We start from the raw sequence: 20,846 nt of genomic DNA, 5'->3' as shown, positions 1-20,846 counted from the left end.
TGTCTGTGAGTGTACTGTGGGTACGTGTGTGTGCATTTGTGTGTGTGCGTGTGTGTGTGTGTGTGTGTGCACGTTTGTGTGTATGAGTGTGTGTGTGTGTGTGTCTGTGTGGGTGAGTGTGTGTGTGATTCGAGGAAGGCATAGTTAGTTTAGTGGCTCAGACCGGAGCAGACAAAGACAGGTGACCCTTCCCATCATGCCCTGCTCCAGCCCGAGGACAGGCAGAAGGCCTCTCAGCAGTGGGTGAAGCTGCAGGCGGCTCTGAAGGTGCTGGGCGTATCGGCCGAGGAGCAGAGGGCCCTGTGGCTCATTCTGGGGGCCATCTATCACCTGGGGGCTGCTGGGGCAACCAAAGGTGAGAACAACCCCCCCCATACAGGTCAGAGGTCACAGGCCAGTGCATCACCCGCCCTATTGTGTCCTATTGGCCTATTAGCTTCTCAGCTGCAGGATGTCCCAAGTGTATACAGAAGACTGCAGTGGTACAGTTCACTCCCACATTACTGTACTGCCCATTATCATCTTGAGAAAATGCACAAAATGAATTTTTTTGCTAACAATTGAAAGAACACAGGCCTTGTTCTAGTTCGAATAATTTTTTAAACCATAATTTTACGAGGCTAATTTAAGGCTAACTGCTCTTTTACAAGCAAGACCTTCTACGGCACAGACCAAGGGCAGGAAAGTGGAGAGGCTTAGAAGAAAAAAAAACAAAAAAAACAAACGGCTGGTACCATTATAAAAATCACTGGATGTTATTCCATAAAACAGTGAAGGAGCAAAGCTGTTCACATGTATAGAGTCTTCAGTGTGCCTGAACTGACATGTGACAGAATATATTTAAAAAAGAATGGCTTCTGCATAACTTCGCCCTTCCTTTTGGCACTTTGGTTTATTTTGCCTTTTCCAGTAGATTTTTAGTATTGTTTGCCTTTGTCATTATGCTGCATGATGTCATAAACTACTGCTCAGAGTGGGCAGCGATTAAAGACGAGAACTGCCTGAAAGACATCTGAAGGAGGATGCGATTATTAGAGGGGAAAAAAACACGTGAACCTTTTCATTCCATCATTCAGTCACTAAATCGTGATTTTACGTGCGTGTTTTCCTGCTGGTTTATGTGGCTGCGCCAATAAATCGCGGTCTGGTTGTAAATTAAATGAGAAAAGCGTCTTCTCATTCTGTGGTTTGTTAACTAAAAGAGAATCTAAAGATATGAACGAGTAGAGACGCAGAGTAATTCATGAATTAAAAACAAACAGAACCAATGAAACGCCGAGTGGACCTGCCGCCAATGAACAGCTGACGTCTATAGGCGTTTTATTTGGGCAGCTGCGGGTTTTCTCAGAACTATGTGAGCGTTTGTAGCTGTGCAGCCGGGACGCATATCTTCCGCTCTAATGAAGATGGATATGTCTGCAGCCTGCGTGTATATTCATAGCCTGCGCATTTGCCTCCCCCGCTCCATTTTCAAACGCAGACGGATGTGGTAATAAACATGTAACTGCTTGCAATCGCTTTCACAATGCTCTGTATATGCGCGTCAGTGCGGGCACGTGCTTGGTGTGCTCTGTGGAATACGCGCGCGTGTATGTACTGACACTTGGTGTGCTCTGTGGAATACGTGCGCGTGTATGTACTGACACTTGGTGTGCTCTGTGGAATACGTGCGTGTGTATGTACTGACACTTGGTGTGCTGTTTAATACGTGCGCGTGTATGTACTGACACTTGGTGTGCTGTTTAATACGTGCGCGTGTATGTACTGACGCTTGGTGTGTGCTCTGTTTAATATGTGCATGTGTGTACTGACACTTGGTGTGTGCTCTGTTTAATATGTGTGTGTGTGTGTACTGACACTTGGTGTGCTGTTTAATATGTGTGTGTATGTGCTGACACTTGGTGTGCCCTGTTGAATACGTGCGCATGCGTGTACTGACACTTGGTGTGTGCTCTGTTGAAAACGTGCACATGTGTGTGTATGTGCTCTACAGGAAAAGCACAGAAACGCTTCTGTGTGTGTGTCTTCGTGACATGTCCATGTCCGTGACATGTCCTCGGAACCGTGCTGTCCTCTAGGGTCCGTCCTCTTCACACTCGTCCCTGTGTTTGATCTGCACTCCGTTGTACGTCGCTCTGCATAAGAGCGTCTGCTAAATGCCTTGTAATGCAATGTAAAGTGATGTAACTACTGCCTATCTTGTTTTCCTCACGTCTGTACCCTTCATTTTATGAGATTTCAAAGCAAACTAAAGAAGGCAGGATGTGGAGACATAAGCAGGCAAAAGAGCCGGTGTGGGTGCAGTAGCCAAAGACTACTACACCTGGTTCAACTACTTAACTAATCACAGCGTGTCAGTGCCTGGGGCTAAGGCAGAAACCGGTACCACTCTGGCCCTTTTTGGATAATAGTGGTCACCCCTCCAGAAGATCATCAAATCCGGCCCTCAAATCCAAATCCAGCTCTGGTATTTTTTTCTCCTGGGTTTAAACTGAACACTGCTGCTGATTGATCAGCCTGTCTCCACACCTGACTCCCAGGTAAAGGCAGGGTGGAACACCAGCAGTTCTCAGCCCTGGAGGAGACCTTGATTTGCTAATCCCTGCAATAGAGTGTCATGATTTTGAATCACCTCTGCAGTTTGCTAATGTGCCAGCAGGGGGCGATGTTGGTCTTCCCTGCAGATGCTATGCTGCTTGAATGAAGGGAAACCCACGCTTGTACTTACTGTAGACTTGTGTCTGAGTTACAATGGCCTCACAAAAGGGGGCTGTAGCTGTTGCAGACGTGTTCATGGGGTTTGTGGGTGGCCTTGGGGAATACATGGGGTTGTATTAAAACCATCAGGCATCAGGCGAGCAGTTAGTTGTTCAGCCCTTTGCAGAATTGACGTTAATAAAGCCTGCAGGATTCTGTATACAGTGCTGCTTGCCCTAAAGCCTGCCTTTACCCCGCCCTGTCCCACTCTCGGTCACATCACTGTGACGCTCTCTAAAGCCTGTGTGAGATCCTGCCCCGCTCTGTCTGCTCTGTGGAAAGAAATGGCAGCTGCTAACCATCGCCTTCTAACCGCCATGTTTTGCTTGCATGCTGCATGACGCTCTGTTTCGCAGAGGAGGACGAAGGTAAAATGTCCCTCTCTTTGACTGTTTTACTTAACGACTTCCTTGTGACTTTATTGTTACAATGACAAGCCATTTGCATTTTTATTGTGTTTTCCTACTTTTCTCACCATCTACTTTAGAAGCAGTTTTTTTATTCGTATTACACTTGTTGTTTCATTGATTCTGTCCACTGGCAGTGGGTTTGTAGCTTGCCATTGTTAAAGGTACAATAGGTAATTTCGGACTTCTAATGGTAAGAGAAGAATAGCATCAACAAACAACAAACAGACTCTGTTCTCTGCGAACGCGCTGACGTTGAACCCATTGGCTGTGGCGATTAGAACCAATTTTCAACCAATGAACTTAGTGTTGTGCAGCTATTCAATGTTTTGGTACAGAGTGTCGGTCCGTCAACTATATAGTTTGAAACCCAAATTTAAGGACTATAAAGACAGGCAGATGGTGAGCCAACATGTCAGTGAGCCTTTTTCAATGATAGGAAGGGATTTACAATGATCTTGTAACAATGTTTTAACACAAAAATTGTATCTTTAAAGACCACCTATTTGAAGCCTTTCCCTGTTACTTACTGATGCTTATTCATCCAAATGAAGCTGGTCATAAACTAGTCTCGCTGGGTATGAGCTGGTCAACCAGCTTTTCCAAGCTAGTCATAATGCTGGTCTAGCTGGGTATAAGCTGGTCAACCAGCTAGTGCTGGTAGCTTGTTTGAGCTTGGTCAACCAGTTACCAGGCGGGCGAAGGGGCGGCCTGTAGCGTAGTGGTTAAGGTAAATGACTGGGACACCCAAGGTCGGTAGCTCTAATCCCGGGGTGGCCACAATAAGATCCGCACAGCCGTTGGGCCCTTGAGCATGGCCCTTAACCCTGCAGTGCTCCAGGGGAGGATTGTCTCCTGCTTAGTCTAATCAACTGTATGTCGCTGTGGACAAGAGCGTCTGCCAAATGCCAATAATGTAATGTAATGTAATAGTTGAGTTGGTCAAACCATGTCAAGCTGGGAGCTGGTCTGAACTGGTCAACCACTTCTACCACGTTGAGGTGGGAGCTGGTCTGAACTGGTTGAGCTGTTTTTTATAGCAGTGTTCCTCTCCGTGATTTGGACACTATTTTTTCTAGTGCTGTAGTTTTGGAAGCTGGATACTTAAAGAGGTTGTCTAAGAGCCTGACAGGGTCTTTGTTGTGAATTCCCCCATCGTGATTTTACCAAGGCTGCCATTTTCATCAAATTAAGTGTCACTACTAAACCACAGAATCTCTGATCCTTTAACAGTATCAGGAAAATCCATAGCTGTCAGAGATGAGGGGTAAATGGTTTTAGCATTGTTCTCCTCACACTCGCTGGCTGCCTGGTGGGTGGAGGAAGAACGATTATCTATCCCTTCAGCCACCCACGACCGATCGCTGACTTCATAAAATGATCAACTCTTATCTGCTCAATTATACAGACGCCTGCCAATGCTGTCAGAATATATTTCGGGTGTTCTAACTCTGTTAGTGTCAGATGGACAGAACTTTGACACAAAAATATAAAACGAATCAACAGCTGCCTCCAAAAGAGTGTATAGCTCTATAGAGTTTAATTGTACTGTTTAAAGTGATGTGCTGGTGATTGCAATTAATAGTAAATTAGTAAAATAGTTTTACTCTACTGTGCAAAATATAATTAAACTTGTGAACAATTATGTTCCTAGTGATGATGGTAAACAAAACATATTAGAGTCCAAATGCCCACACTAGCCAGCATATATCCCAAAGCCAGCTTCTAATGGGGAATTGCCAATGGCTGAGGGGTATCTGTTTGTCAATTTCTTCTGTTACCTTAAAATAAGCATATTTGTGTGGTCATAGATTTCCCTGCCAAAAATTCAGATTCCTGGCTTTCCCTACCTGTTGCATGCTGGGAGCTGACGGTGGTACTGTGCTGTTCCTGAATCCTTGCCCTTGCCCTGCCCTGTTGCATGCTGGGAGCTGACGGTTGTTTCATGTTGTTCCTGAATCCTTGCCCTGCCCTGTTGCATGCTGGGAGCTGACTGTGGTTTTGTGTTGTCACTGAATCCTTGCCCTGCCCTGTTGCACGCTGGCAGCTGACTGTGGTTTCGTGTTGTCACGGAATCCTTGCCCTGCCCTGTTGCATGCTGGGAGCTGACGCCGGTCTTGTGTCGTCCCCTGCAGCCGGCCGGAGGCAGTTTGCCCGTCACGAGTGGGCGCAGAAGGCTGCGTATCTCCTGGGCTGCACCCTGGAGGAGCTCTCCTCCTCCATCTTCAAGCACCAGCCCAAGGGCGGCATCCAGAGGTCAGCCTCCTTCCGCCAGGGCCTGGACGATGGCGGCGCTGCGGACGGGTCAGGTAGGCCCCGCAGCCAATCAGTGGCAGGACAGAGGGTGAACATACTGTATGGCTGTTGTGTCTACAGTGGCAGGACAGAGGGTGAACTCTTCCCCTCCCCTTCTCCTGCTTGGTTGTTTATATATTTTTGTGTTGCGGCGTCCAAACAATCGTTGCGTCAGCAGTGGGAGGGATGGACTGCAGCCTCTGTGTTTGGCACAAACCGGTCGCCTGTGGGTTTGGTCAAACGGCTTAACGGCACACAGAGGAGAAAAAAAAGGGACAAAAACTGATGGACAAGAATGATTTTAAAAAGCTGAAACTATCTTTTGCATGTATTGCAAGTGCTGGAATGAACATGCGGGCTGATGTGGTCTTGAGCACAGTTTGTATTGCGGGTAGGCCCCGCAGCCAATCAGTGGCAGGACAGAGGGTGAACATACTGTATGGCTGTTGTGTCTACAGTGGCAGGATACAGGGTGAACTACTGTTTCTACTCTGTGGTGGCTTGAAGACAGTGTATGTCCACTGTGACGCATTTCCTGTTTCTGTCACAGGGCCGACGATCACAGCTCTGGAGTGCCTGGAGGCGATGGCAGTGGGGCTGTACTCTGAGCTTTTCACCCTGGTTATCTCCCTGGTCAACCGGTCAGTCCGCACACACTCCACTCCTGCACAGAAATGTACCTTATACATATTCACATTAGACAGACAGGGACAGCATTGACACATATTCACATCAATCAGACAGGGACAGCATTGACACATCTGTGACTGATATCTCTGTGTGTGACTGATCTCTCTCACTATGTCTGATCTCTCTCTCTCTCTCTGTGCGGCTGATCTCTCTCACAGTGCTCTGAAGTCCAGCTCGCACTCTCTGTGCTCTCTCCTGATTGTGGACACTCCGGGCTTCCAGAACCCGCGTCTGGCCCAGTGTGAGCGCGCTGCCACCTTCCAGGAGCTCTGCCACAACTACACCCAGGAGCGCCTGCACACTCTCTACCACGAGCGCACCTTCACCCAGGAGCTGGAGAAATACAAGGAGGTACACACACACACACACACACACACTCTGCACACTCTACCTGGAGCTCTGCCACAACTACACCCAGGAGTGTCTGTGCAGTGAGTGCAGTGAGTGATGCAGTGAGTGTCTGTGCAGTGAGTTATGCAGTGAGCGATGAGTGCAGTGAGTTATGCAGTGAGCGATGAGTGCAGTGAGTTATGCAGTGAGCGATGAGTGCAGTGAGTTATGCAGTGAGTGATGAGTGCAGTGAGTTATGCAGTGAGTGTTGAGTGCAGTGAGTTATGCAGTGAGTGATGAGTGCAGTATGAAGTGAGTGCAGCTGTACTTTCTGTTGACAGAAAATCCCAACAGTTTCCCCACAAAAGTGTCTGTCTGGACATGAAAATCACAAAAAATATTTTTAATAATGAAGCGTGAAAGTAAAAATCCTGAACTGACTTCTTAATCCTACAAACCAGGAAGTGGTTAGTTTAATGAAACCCTCTGTTCTCTGTTAGGAAAACATTGATCTGCCATTCGATGAGTTGGACTCCAGCACCTCCCCCTCTGTTGCTGCGGTCGACCACGCGTCCACACAAACACTGGTAAGAGTATGTTTTCTGTCCGCTTCCTTAGCATTTGCCCCTTGTGTGTGTGTGTGTGTGTGCGTGTTTGTGTGTGTTTTCTAATGGCCAGTAAAGGAAGGCTGGTTTTGGCCTGCAGATTAACTGTTTTTTGGTGCAGTTTCATTTGCATTATGCATCTTAATTGGGGACTGTCTCTCTTACTCAACAACTATTCAGAATACTGAATACTTGATACTGAAGGGAGCACCGTTGACCTTTAGGATGGGGGAGTAACCTTACTGATTGAACTCCTCCCTCCTTTAGTCTTCAGTTACACTCAACCTGGCATGGTCAGGACTCAATCCAGACCAGTTCCCTCCCTGCTGAAAGAAACAGCTCAAGCTAGGTTTTGAAATGGCTGGTAGCTGGTTGACCAGTTCAGACCAGCCCCGAGCACTAGCCGGTTGACCAGCTCATACCCAGCTAGATCATCTTATGACCAGCTTGACCAGCTCAATTTTCAAGCCGGCCAAGCTGGCATATACAGCAGGGCTTACAGTTCAAACCAGATGCATTATCTCAGGTGGCTTATCCCGGTTATGCATACATTTTCTAGCCATGAGCAGTTTTAAACATGACTCACCCCTCATACTGTATAGTCTAAAAGTTTAGGGGATGGGCTTACCCATCCCAGACATTGTCTGGTTAGACACTGAAACTACTGTCCTTTGGTTGGAGGCCAGTACCTGAATTGGGGCTTGTTTTGTTCTCTCCTCGAATCAACATAGAAGCATTCGGAAGATAGGCGGCCCATCGAAGCAGTGTGTAGATAATTATCTCTTATTATGAGATTTAGTCACAGGACGGGGAGTTGGTAGGAGCAGTGCTATTATTGGTTCAGTTTCATTTTGTTTGCATGCGGTTCAGCACACTTGGCTTGGTATTAGTCTAATATCACAGCTCTTAATTATAGCCAAATTAGATTTGTTCTTTCTCTTTCTGCCGAGTTTGTTATGGGCTGTCAAATATACTGTAACAATACAGTGTGTTTGTGTGATGTGGCTTTTACAAATTTAATGTTTGGTTTGTGTGTCAAGGCACTTCATTGGCATTAACCAATGCAGAAATAAAATGAGCTTGTGATTTACAGGGAACTATGTGGCACAAGTAATTTTTTGTGGTGGTTCTGGCAGTTTCCAAACAGCAGGGTGGGAGAGGGAGAGAAGTGTGAGAGATTAGGATCAGGAGTGTGTCTCCTGTGATCCTCCTCACCCTCCACTTCCTCTGCAGTTGCCAGGCTAATTCTCAAAGCAACAGATGAGAAATGGCTTCATGCATTTTTAATAAAGAGACAAAAATATTTTAAAGAAAAATAAAGAAGCATTAGCTGTGAGTGCGGACTGTTTTAGCTGTGCTGTTTATTGTGTGATACACGGATGATGGAATGGGAGTAGATGCTGGAGAATCGTGAAGTTAACGAACGGGTTAAATAATTAGCGTCTGTTTGGTAATGGGTTTGGGGTAGGGACGACATGGCTCAGGCAGTAAGAGCAGTCGTCTGGCAGTCGGAGGGTTGCCAGTTCGATTCCCCACCCGGGCTGTGTCGAAGTGTCCCTGAGCAAGACACCTAACCCCCAAATGCCCCTGACGAGCTGGTCGGGGCCTTGCATGGCAGCCAATCGCCGTCGGTGTGTGAATGGGTGAATGGTGAAGCATCAATTCTACAGCTCTTTTGGATAAAGGCGCTATATAAATGCCTGCCATTTACCATTTAATGGAGACAGGTGCTGTCACAGTGGTCAGGGTAAAGTGCTGTATATTAGCGGCTCACAGCCGACAGCTGTGATTAAAGCCTGTTTATCCCAGAGAGTCATTATACAGCTATCTCAGAGTGTGGCTCAATAATATAAAAGGATAATACAGGAACAGCTCTTACCTCCATTAATAGTTTAAGTGGGCAGTAGTGTGGGTTTTATGCACTCCAGTGCCAGGAACCCTGATTTTAATATTAGGCATAATGGGAGAGCTGTGGCTAATGGCTTTATCTCTTTTTTACGGATAATCATTTTCAAACCCACGATTGCTCAGATGAAATAAACCTCGCTCTGTGTTTTGAGGGTATATTAAATAAAGCTTGCTCTGTGTTTTGCGGGTATATTAAGTTGGCAGTGAATGAGAAGTACCCATCATGGTTTTGGCTGGTTTTGGCAGGTGTCTGTTATTACAGCACGAGGTCGTGCACAGACTGCTGCCGATCACAAAATGGAGGGCCACTCTAGCTGTAGTATTTACTGTGTGCTATTTATTTTCTCGTATGTTGAAATTGCTTCACTGAATCAATGGCTATCAAGCTCAGCACAGACCAGTTCAGTACAGCTCTTATCTGCTGCTAAACGATCGTGCCTATAAATTAGCCACACTAATCTGTGTGATGTGCTTTCACCACTTTATTTAGGTGATGTGGCATTAAATTAGGCAGTGTAAAAGCCGGCTAGTTTCCATTAGCACGTCCATATGGTTTTCCATTCTTGTTAGCTTGAAGCTAATCTATAGAACAGCAGTTAATCAAACAGTACTTCTGTGCTGTTTGGTTCCCTGTGACGAATAGCAGGTGTATTTTATGTTGTATGCGATCATCAGTAGACATGTGGAATTTACGAGTGGCAAATAGAAGACAGTTAGCGATCTTTATTCATTTAACAACAACAATGCAGAACAACAGTTGCTTGCACTGGGAACCAGTGTCACCTTGGAAAAAATCGTATTTAGTGGAGAGCCGGGTAACCAAATGTGTATATGTGTGTATGTGTGCGTGTGTATATGTGTTTGTGTGTGTGTATATGTGTGTGTGTGTGTATATATGTGTGTGTGTGTGTGTGTGTGTGTGTGTTTTAGGTGCGGACCCTGTCCCGCACTGACGAGGCGCGGGGGTTGCTGTGGCTGATGGAGGAGGAGGGGCTGGCGCCGGGGGGAACAGAGGAGACTCTTCTGGAACGCCTCTTCAGCTACTACGGGCCGAGGGAGAACGACAGTGGTGAGACCCCTAAACTAAAGAACTAAAGACTGCTACAGATTCGGCACACCATTTCATTCATACTGTATGTTCAGAGGCTGAAGCCATACAATCTGCATCTTCTGAAAGTCAACCTGCTGTGGAAGTAGCCTGTAGCCTAGAGGCCAAGGTACATGACTGGGACCCTGAAGGTTCTTGGCCACGACAAGATCCATACAACTGTTGGACCCTTGAGCAAGGCCCTTAACCCCACATAACTGATGTAATGTACTGCGTGTGTCTGAGTCAGCCTCCTAAGTACTGTATCCGGAAATGATGTGCTGTCTATAAGCGTTCTGCATACTGCGTAGTGCGTAAGTTTTTATGTGCGATGGGCAGTTTGTGAAAAGTATCCACCGTACTATTGTCCAGCTGTGCTGTAGGAATGTGGTGAAACACTCGGCCCTTGTGGCTATGCTCACATGTCGTTGTTGTTGAAAGAAAACGTCAGTGAAGCTGCACATCATATTTATGGGTCATTGACTTCCTGAAAAATCTGCTCCCTAATATAATTAGCGAAACACCAAAAATAAGAAATAAATAATTATCATCCTGGACATTATAATATGGGTGCTAATGAGGATCGTGTCTCTTCCTGTCCTGCCACCCCTGACCTAGGCCCTGCCCTGCTGATGAAGAGCGAGAAGCCGCATCACTTCCTGTTGGGGCACTGCCACGGGACGGACTGGGTGGAGTATGACACGCAGGGCTGGCTGAGCAACGCCAAGCACAACCCCGCCTCGCTCAATGCTGCCTCCCTGCTGCAGGACTCCCAGAAGTAAGGGAGCCAATCAGCTCACACACCGCTGTACATTCTGCCAATCAGCTTTCTCACTGCTGTACATTGAGCTAATCAGCTCGCACACTGCTGTCCACCCAGCCAATCAGCTTGCAGCTGTGGTGGGCCTTAGGTGTAAAAGATGTATCTATCCGGAAAATAAATGGCCCTCTCAATTGAACAGGTGAAAAGTGTGTTTGTTGCTGAATTTAAGGTGGGAACAGGCAGCACCCCTGTCCTGTACTCTCTGAGGCCCTGTTTACAGGTTTCTCAAAAACCGAAAAGTTTTTCCCTTTCCCGTTTCCAAAAAAATCGGCGTTCATATGAAAACGTTATGATAACGATCACCCTTTACATGGTTGCGCAAAAATATTTGAAAACGCTGTAGTATGCATGCCAGGCCAGTGGGTGGTGGTGTAGCTTTGCAACTTGCCACAGAATAACACCACGCGCATGCGCATGCTGACTTCTACAGCATCTGCAAACTAAAACAAAAAACATGGCAAAGCACGGGCGAAAAGTGATAGACATATAGGTGGAAAGAGTACTTGGCGCATGTAATTAATGCGTCTCCGCTGATCAAAGTAATGGCGCAGCAAATCTACATTTTGCCTGAGGAGCGTTAATAAAGTTTGAATCGTCTGCAGCACAAACACAGCTCTGAAGGGCGCCATTGTTGTTGTTGTGTTTAGACTGATTGGCGCATGCGTTTTGGGGTCCGTGTCATCACAGTTTCATGTCTTCACCCACCTCCTCTCCTAATTCCTCCCACTGTGATCACAAGAATTGCGTTTTATCCATTTACATGGAAACGGTAATTTTCAGAGTGGAATTATTTGAACGGAGCCCGTTTTTGAAAGTTATCGTTTTCAGTCCTCGAAAACGCCGGTGTCATGTAAATATAAGGCCGAAACACAACAAAAGTGTGGCGTTTTCGGCAGGCACCATTGTCGAGTAAACAGGCCCTGAGTGTTCCTCTCTGCCCCCCCAGGAAGAACATCAGCAGCCTGTTCACTGGGCGCACAGGGGGGGCCACGGTCCTGTCAGGCTCCATCGCGGGGCTGGAGGGGGGGTCCCAGCTCACCCTGCGCCGGGCCACCAGCATGAGGAAGACCTTCACTACCGGAATGGCAGCCGTGAAGAAGAAGTCCCTCTGCATCCAGATCAAACTGCAAGTGGTGAGAACAGGAGGCTGTGTGTGACAGTGGGAGTGAGAGTGAGAGTGAATGTGTGTGTTTGTTTGAGTGTGTGTGTGTGCCTGATAGTGTGTGTGTCAGTGAGTGTGAGAGTGAATGTGTGTGTGTTTGTTTGTTTGAGTGGGTGTGTGTGTGTCTGATAGTATGTGAGTATGTGTGTGTCTGATAGTGTGTAAGTGTGTAAGCACACCTTTCTCTTCTCCTATAGGATGCTCTGATAGACACGGTGCGGAGGTCCCGGGCCCAGTTTGTGCACTGCCTCCTGCCCAAAGCGGAGGGTGTGGGAGGGGAGGTTCGGATGCAGGGGGGCCCCTCAGCCCGTCCTGGGGAGGGAGAGGCCCCCGGTGGTGACTGCGACCCGGGCCTGATGCAGCTGGATGTGGCCCTGCTCCGCGCCCAGCTACGTGGCTCCAAGCTCCTGGATGCTCTCCGCATCTACAGACAAGGTTAGGGCCCTGCTAGGCTCAGGGAGGATGGTAGTCACTGTGATGGAGCTGAAGCTAATGGCAAATTTCTTGTGCTTGGCATAAATAAGGCTTGGTGACCTTCTGTCATCAGTTTTTGCCAGAAGGCTCCATGGTATTGCAAGTCTCGACGCCACAGTATAATACATGTTATCAACTGATAAAAGTTTGGAAATTGCACTTATTCACATTTATTCAGATATACACACAAAGGTATGCATATCACACGAAAACCACTGCAGTTGTATAAAGTAGAGTCCGTCTAAACCTATCTACCATCCTGCTTCCCCAAGGATACCCTGATAACTTGGTCTTCTCTGAATTCCGCCGGCGTTTTGACGTTCTGGCCCCACATCTGACCAAGAAGCATGGCCATAACTACGTTGTGAAGGACGAGAAAAGGGTGAGTGCCTGCCTTTCAATGTGTCTCAGAGTTTCTCCTACAGCCTCAATGTGTCTCAAGGCTTCTCCTAGGGTCTCAAAGTGTCTCAGGGCTTCTCCTTGGGTCTCAAAGTGTCTCAAGGTGTCTTTAAGCATCTCACAGTGGAGAAGGCAGGAGAGGTCTTTCCTGATAAGACAGGTCTTCAGGTAATGGTGGAAGGCTGGGAGAGGCTCTGATTGAAGTGGACAGGTGGCTCCACTGCTGGGGAGGTCATGGGGAGAAGGCTTTGTGTCTCAGCTGTCAAACAGCATGTAAGGCCTTTGAGTGTCTCTGAGAATCACACCCTCGGTGCAGTGCTTCATGGGTATCCGCAGTTTTGTGAAAAGCCCTTGCAAGTCTGCGAGTATCTTGGATTGTCTGCTAGTGTCTTGTGTGTCCTTGAGGGTGTCAGAGTACCTGGATGTCTCGGAATGTCCCGTAGTGTCCTTGAGGACCTCAAGAGTTCCACAGAGGTAGAAAGCAAGAGCATCCGAGAGCATCAGGGAATGTTTAGACACTGCTTCGTAGAAGGGTGGGAGCAGGATCTTTCCCCTGCTCACCCGCTCCTGCGTTGCATGTAATTGATTATGACAAGGCTGACAGCGGAAAGCTGCCCCCTGATTTATGAACTGCACCATGCATCTCTGTGTGTTTTACCCCACTGGCTCCACAGTGACAGGGTAATAAAGCATAATTAATCAGGCCACTGTGACGGCTTTATGTACTGAACCTTGCGTTATTACAAACATTAGCGGCCGGATCAGTGGGGACCGCACACACATGGAAGCCTGTAATTGCACCGGTGTTGTGAAACCGCGATAGAGCTGAACTTACCGCAGTAATTAACTCCATGCAATCAGCTGTCTGAGGTTTCCTGCTGGACAATTAGTCAGGTTTAGCAGCACATTCAAGCAATGTAAGGCCCAGGAGCCAGTAAAAAGCCAAACTTTCAAATCCAAGTTGCCATATGAAGGAATTTTGGTTTGTACAATGCTAGCCCTGTAAAATGCATTGTGGTGGTAAATACAATTCTTCAGCTAAGGGCACCTGCACCTGCGTTTGAAGGATGTTGTGACACTCATCAGTAAGTCTGTCAGAAGGGCTGACGTGCTGTGAACCGTAAAAGCCAAAGCGCTTTAATACATCAATATGGAATTATGTATGCACTGCATCTGGGTTAATGGTTGTGTATCTGTACCTGGAGAAAGATACCACCAAGCTGCTGTTCAGCCAGTATCAGTCTCTGGTGTAAAGAGTAGCCAGAGGGTGTGTTGTGTGCTGTTTGATGCAAGAAAGGGCTACTCAGGGGGAGAGCTTAGAGAGAGATTTCGGAGAGAATGTGTGGGGTCAGAAAAAAAGGACAGGCTGAACAGTAGACCTGGGACATCCTGGAAAGGAATGTGTCTTCGTGAGCCTGTGTGCTCTTTCTCCTGCCTCCCTCTGTCTCTCTTATCCTGTTCTTGAGACATTCAATGAACAGCTTTTTTTCTTTAAACAACAAACAAATTTAGCCTTTTAAGAAATTCCCAGGATAGAGGATTGGGCCGGAATTCTGTAGTTTGAGCGATGGGGCTGTAATTTGAGCCTTGGGGCTGTAGTTTCAACAACAGACTGCAGTTTGAGCTATTGGGCTGTAGTTTGAGCCGCAGGTTGTAGTTTGAGCTTTGGGGCTGTACTTTGAGCTGTGGGCTATAGTTTCAGCTATGGGGTGTAGTTTGAGCAAAGGGGCTGCAGTTTGAGTTATGGGTTGTAGTTTGGACTCTGGTGTTAGAGTTGTTATGCTGTGCGACTGTAGTTTCAGATATAGGCTGTTGTTTGTACTGTGGGCTGTTGTTTGAGGTACAGGTTGTAGTTTGAGCTATGGGGATGTAGTTGGAGCCTCAGTAGTTTGAGATACAGGCTGTAGTTTGAGCCTCATGGCTGTAGTTTGAGCCATGCACAGTAGTTTGAGCTATGGGCTGTAGTTTGAGGTTTGGGCCTGTACCTTTGAGCTATGCTGTAGTTTCAGCTATGGGGTATAGTTTGAGCTAAATGGCTGTAGTTTGAGCGATGAGCTGTAGTTTGCGCTATGGTGTGTGTTATAGTTTCAGCTATGTGGCTTTAGTTTCAGTTATGGGGCTGTAGTTCGAGTTATGGGTTGTAGTTTCAGCTATGGGGTGTAGTTTGAGCTAAATGGCTGTAATTTGAGCTATGAGCTGTAGTTTGAGCTGTGTGGCGGTACATTGAGTGACAGGCTGTAGATTGAGCTATGGGGCTGCAGTTTGAGCCTCCGGGCTGTAGTCTGCATTATTGACTGCATATTGAGCTATGGGGCTGTAGATAGAGCTACAGGCTATAGATTGAGCTATGGGCTCTTGCTCTCTTTCTTGAACCGCACACTCAGGGTCACAGGCATGGCAAAGGCTTTTGGACATAATGTAGTTTTACTTGAAATCATCAGCCTTTTTGGATGGTTGGGCTGTTGTGTGGGGGTGTTTGGCCTGGACTGCATGCACAGGGAGTTCAGCGGGGTATGACATCCTGTCCCTCTATGTTTCAGGCTGTAGAGGAGCTCCTGGAGAGTCTGGACCTGGAGAAAAGCAACTATCTCATGGGTCTAAGCCGAGTGAGTACCACCCAACTTCACTCACATACACACACACACACACACACATATATACACACACACACACACACACACATATACACACACACACGCACACACACACACACACATATATACACACACACACGCGCACACACACACACACATATATACACACACACACACATATACACACACACACACACACATATACACACACACACACATGCACACACACACACATATACCTACACACACACACATGCACGCACACACACACAGGCAGACACTTAGGCAGGAGATCACGGTCAAACGCACCCTGTGGCAAATGTATTACGTGCAAACTTAATGAAGTTGTCCCCTGGACAACACAAAATCAATACATAGTTGTAAGGGAGCGGGGTCGGAGGACCAAATGCAACCAAGTTGGGTTCTAAAAGTTACCCACAAGACGTGAGGTAACCACTAATATTTTCTGGGGACATCCCTAGAGACAAGGGATACACCCCAGAGGATTACGGGGGAAACAAGAGGGAATAAACAACTCCCCGGAAATTAGCCAACCAATAAAACAACCATTCAAAACGGTCGAGAAGTTCAATCTGAATGGAGCAAGAAAATAATAGACGAAGCGAGTATAAAGTAGGGACACCCATATCGCGAGGGAAACGCCTACAACTGTGTGATAGCCCACCTAGGACCAGGAACGGCAAAGTGATAATGAAAGACATACAAGACATCCCGTCTCTGGTTCTACTGACGAAGCTGGAATACTGGCCCTAACACTAGAATAACCGGAAAAATATTAACCATCTAATTCAACTGACGCAACAGGAATACTACACGAGCAGCACCAAGGGTCTCTCACGTAGAGCCCTGGGCTGTCGGAGGTTCACGCCACTCTCTGTTGTCAACTCCAAAGCACGTGTAGTTAACCTTAGTGTAATACATAAAACAGACCTGCACTAAGAAGGAAACGAAAAGCATAAGCCCCTTGGCTATGAGGACATAGCCTAACTACACGATCCGTTGCGAGAATCTACAACAGATCCCCAGGTACGCAAACTCGCCGTTACAGATGTTACCTCCGACAACTGCGAATTGAGACTCTGTGCTATGCGTACAATAACATGCAAAACTCTTACGAAAATGAAAACAGTGAGTTTTGTAAGGGACAAAAAGAAACACCTCGCTATACTAAAGTAAGTGTAAGGCGGCTGTAAAACTTGGAAACCGCACATTACGGGAAACAGACACAGAAGCAGCGCCAAGAATAATTTCCACATATGGATAGAGGGAATATTGACTTATCCCTTATGCCAGATCAAAGCTGTAGGGAGTCTGAGCCAGCCTTAATTACCAGAGGGCCTCAGTACTCCTGGGTCCACTTTAACTTTAACACCTAAAGCTCTTTCCTTCCTAAAGGCAGCTTTTACACAAGGTGGAAATAACCTCTGCTGACGACAGCCACTGAGAGCAAGCGTGCGGAATAAGGAGTGCAATAAACTCAACACTCTAACACTAGACAGCAGGAAGCTGCTAACGGGGTCTCAATTTCCAGAGGAATCCCGTCTTCCAACTGTCATACACACACGGATACACACACGCACATACACACTCACACACACACACACACACACACGCACACACACGCATACACACATACACATGCACTCAAACACACACACACATGCACACACACACACACACACACACACACACACAAACACACACATGCACACACACACTCACAGAAACAAACACATCAAACTTAGTAGCACCTCAGAGGGACAAAATTCAACAGTTATGGACTGGCCAGTCTAGCTAAACGGGGCATGAACCCAGTATCATAAGCGATTACACAATTTCCAGCTTCCAGTCAGTGAGTTTTTAGCAAATGGAGCAGTGAAATGAAAAGATAACAATGGAAATTTCTCATGTGCTGTGCGAAACACATTTTAATGCATTTCATGACACATTGACAGATGCATTTATTCATTAGAGCTATGCTGGAAGCAGTTTGGCTGGGTGCGTCCGCAGATTGCTGCTCCCATTTCAGAAAAAAAATCATGTTCTAATGAAATACGGCTTTCAGCTTGTCTCATTAGTGGCTGTTATTGGCACTTATAAAATGATTTATCGCAACAAAATGAGAGGCTGTTAAAAAAATAAAAGGCTTGCAAGTTACCATTCCAATAAGTGACTCAAAATGAAGTTGGCGCAATTTAACTTCACTTTTGAAGTTGCAATTATAAAGAAGTTTTCCGAGTAACTCCTATTCCCAAAGGGTTGGTATCTGTACTGTATTTGAGAGGCCAGAACCCAAGAGCAGCCATACCAACATGCACCCTGCTCCTGCCAAATGGCTGGAGCTACGCGGGTGTGGGCTTGGTTTGGACTTGGATAGGAAACCCCCCTGGGAAATCCAAGTTGCTGCTGGAAGAGGTTTTGCTGGGCCAGTAGGGGGCAGTCTTCTGGTTAAATTACCCCCCAATGCCCCAGCGCAGTGGTGGGGAAAACTGTTCTGGAGAAGATGCCGTCTTTCAGATGATACATTAAACGAAGGTCCTGACTAACTGTGGTGATTAAATATCCTATGTCGCTCTTTGTTATCAAACGCCTCTGTTTGCCTTTCTCTCTCCCTGCCATCGCCATCTCCCTGCCTGCCATTTCTCAGTCTACCATTTTCTCAGAGTAAAGCAGACTTTTGAAAAACACTTTCCGCTGACACTACTTTTGCCCAGACTCAAAGGCCTGGTTGTTCTACCCCTGTCTCTGCGTAATTAATTTGGAATTCTCCTTCCCTCTTGATGTTCGTCTCCTTGCTCCATGATCGATTTTGGCAAGAGAAAACTGCCTTTGTTTGTTGCACTTTGACTTGGCAAATGCTGATGATTCTTCACAAAAACCAATCAGCTGGTGTCAGAGAGACAGAAGTGTGGAGGGGGGGATTAAAGCGGAGGAGGATAGAAAGGCAGATAGATAGCTCATCCCGGGTACACTCCTTAATGTTCCTCTCCTTTAATGTCTTTCCTCTAGGACTGGCCAGCGGGTTTTTACAGAACCACTGACTCACTGACTCACTCCCCAAATGACTTAGACTCACTGAAGATTTGAGGGAGTCTTGACATTTTGACTTTATGAGGCATGTGGAAAATGTGTGTGTGAAGTGAGCCGCATTGAAATGGCCATAGCACACACACGCACACACACACATGCACACACTCGCACACACACACACATGGGCACACACACACATGCACACACACACACACACACACACACGCACACACATGCACACATCTGTGTGTGGCTCCGCCTCTGTCTTGGTGATGTCATGACTGGTCAGTATGTGGAATGCTGTGGAGATTATGATAATGGGAAAATGGCCTCTTCACCTTCAGCGCTGTGCCTCACACACAAAGCAGCCCATGTGACTGCCCTGTCCTGCACCCACGGTCCTGCATGTTGCCTCCCCCCCGAGGCCTGTTTGGTAAAATGCACGTTTGTGTGCAGAAACAATGCCCCCTCCCACACACTGCCCCCACACTACCCCCCAGATTACTGCACTCAGTGTTTTCACCACAAAGACTGCGGTTTCAGAAGGACTGTTCCTGGAAAGTATCTCATGCGCATTCAGAATGCAAAACACATACAGAATACAAAAGGATCTCATACCCAGAATTCAGCACTGTAGAGTCCTCACAAGCCAACCACAGAGTTGTGAATGCCTTTATTTGGTTAATGATGTAATGAGAGGCACACTATTACATTATTACGTTACAGGCATACTTTTTAGCTGAGCAAAAATTGTACATATTTATGAAAATTAAGACTCATAATCATAAATACTTACAACTCAAACTTTTCAAAAGTTTTAGAATGAGAAAAATGTGTTTAGGCTCATTGCCTCAGTCCTCAAAAGAGCAGCTTGCTGTTGGTCTGGACAGATCTCTGTGACTTACAGATGGACCCAGTCCAGAGCTGTGTCGCTCTGTGTCTGTACTTCAGATGGAGAGAGAGACAGATGGTCAGAGGTACAGACCCACTCTGGAGGTGTGTCTGTAATTCAGACGTAGAGGGAAGCAACAATTATCCAGCCTCGTACAGGCACTCCCTGACCACTCCTGGCTCCTCTGTGACCTCTGAACTCAACCCCGTGGTTAGGTCTAGGTCTAGGGAATGGAATCTGCAGACCAATGAGTTGACCAATGACCAAAACGGCTCTGAACGCAGAGCTTCGGGACTTAATATCGGTCTGAGTAGAGCACCCCCAAGGAAGGTTTACAACTCCTCCCAGAGTCACCTTCAGAAATCATGAAGGAAAAATAATACAGCAACATAACAAAAGAGGAAGGATGTGTAATCAAGCTGGAAACATGGAAACACTCTAAATAACCGGAGGCACTATTCGACAAATGTAGAGGAGCGAGAGAAAGTCAGAGTCGGGGCGAGAGAAAATTCACTGGGGCAATCAGAAAGTCGATAATGGAAACAAGATACGGTGGAACACGCAAGGTCGACAGAGTTCTCAATCCGCAAATCCACAAGCAAGTTGGAGGAAGGGTCGTGGGGTTGAGTCCTGAAACGTTGGAGGAAGGGTCGTGGGGTTGAGTACTGAAGGGTTGGAGGAAGGGTTGTGGGGTTGAGCACTGAAGGGTTGTGGGGTTGAGCACTGAAACATTCTCTCTCTCTCTCCAGGTGTTCTTCAGAGCCGGGATCCTGGCCCGGTTGGAGGAGCAGAGAGATGGGCAGACGCGCTGCAACATCACCCTGTTCCAGGCCACGTGCAGGGGGTACCTGGCCCGGCAGGCCTTCAAGAAGAGGAAGGTAAGATGGCCGCCTCAAATTGAGGGTCAATTCAACTACACGACTACACTGCTGTATAAGTGCAGCGTTTACCTAGCTAAACTTGTCGACCATCTTGCCGGACTCACAGAGCACTTTATTAGGACATTTTTTAACTTATTACACCTGCTTATTCATGTGAATATCTAATCAGCCAATTGTATGGCAGCAGTGCAATGCATACAATCATGTAGATACAGGTCAGGAGCTTCAGTTTATGTTCACATTAACCATCAGGATGGGGAAAGAATTTGATCTAAGTGTGTGACCATGGAATGATCGCTGGTTGCCGTCAGAATAGTTTGAGTATCTCAGAAACTGCTGATCTCCTGGGCTTTTCACACACACTAGTCTCAAGAGTTTGCAATGAACGGTGCAAAAAACAAAAGAAAAAAAATCCAGTGAGCAGCAGTTCTTCAGACAGAAATGCCTTGTTAATGAGAGACGTCAGTGGAGAATGGCCAGACTGGTCAAAG

The 20,846-nt window shown here is 46.9% G+C and overlaps 1 protein-coding gene across 8 annotated transcripts in view; it reads left to right on the top strand.

Annotated features, from left to right (window-relative positions):
* The window catches only part of LOC133108742 (unconventional myosin-XVIIIa-like), a 106,704-nt gene that overhangs the window by 43,948 nt on the left and 41,910 nt on the right, over positions 1–20,846 (top strand). For all 8 annotated transcript variants that reach the window (XM_061218455.1, XM_061218453.1, XM_061218452.1 and 5 more), the window contains 12 exons: positions 211–355; positions 5,300–5,473; positions 6,010–6,100; positions 6,308–6,500; positions 6,980–7,066; positions 9,923–10,061; positions 10,698–10,857; positions 11,849–12,035; positions 12,262–12,499; positions 12,811–12,920; positions 15,478–15,543; positions 20,224–20,352. In XM_061218455.1, coding sequence (XP_061074439.1) covers positions 211–355; positions 5,300–5,473; positions 6,010–6,100; positions 6,308–6,500; positions 6,980–7,066; positions 9,923–10,061; positions 10,698–10,857; positions 11,849–12,035; positions 12,262–12,499; positions 12,811–12,920; positions 15,478–15,543; positions 20,224–20,352 — 1,719 coding nt within the window. The remainder of the gene's footprint in view (positions 1–210; positions 356–5,299; positions 5,474–6,009; positions 6,101–6,307; positions 6,501–6,979; positions 7,067–9,922; positions 10,062–10,697; positions 10,858–11,848; positions 12,036–12,261; positions 12,500–12,810; positions 12,921–15,477; positions 15,544–20,223; positions 20,353–20,846) is intronic.

Source organism: Conger conger, chromosome 13 (assembly GCF_963514075.1).
Source record: "Conger conger chromosome 13, fConCon1.1, whole genome shotgun sequence".
In the NCBI taxonomy this organism is placed as follows: domain Eukaryota; kingdom Metazoa; phylum Chordata; class Actinopteri; order Anguilliformes; family Congridae; genus Conger; species Conger conger.
Note: the sequence above shows the minus strand (reverse complement) of the source record. Positions and strands in the feature narration are given on the sequence as shown.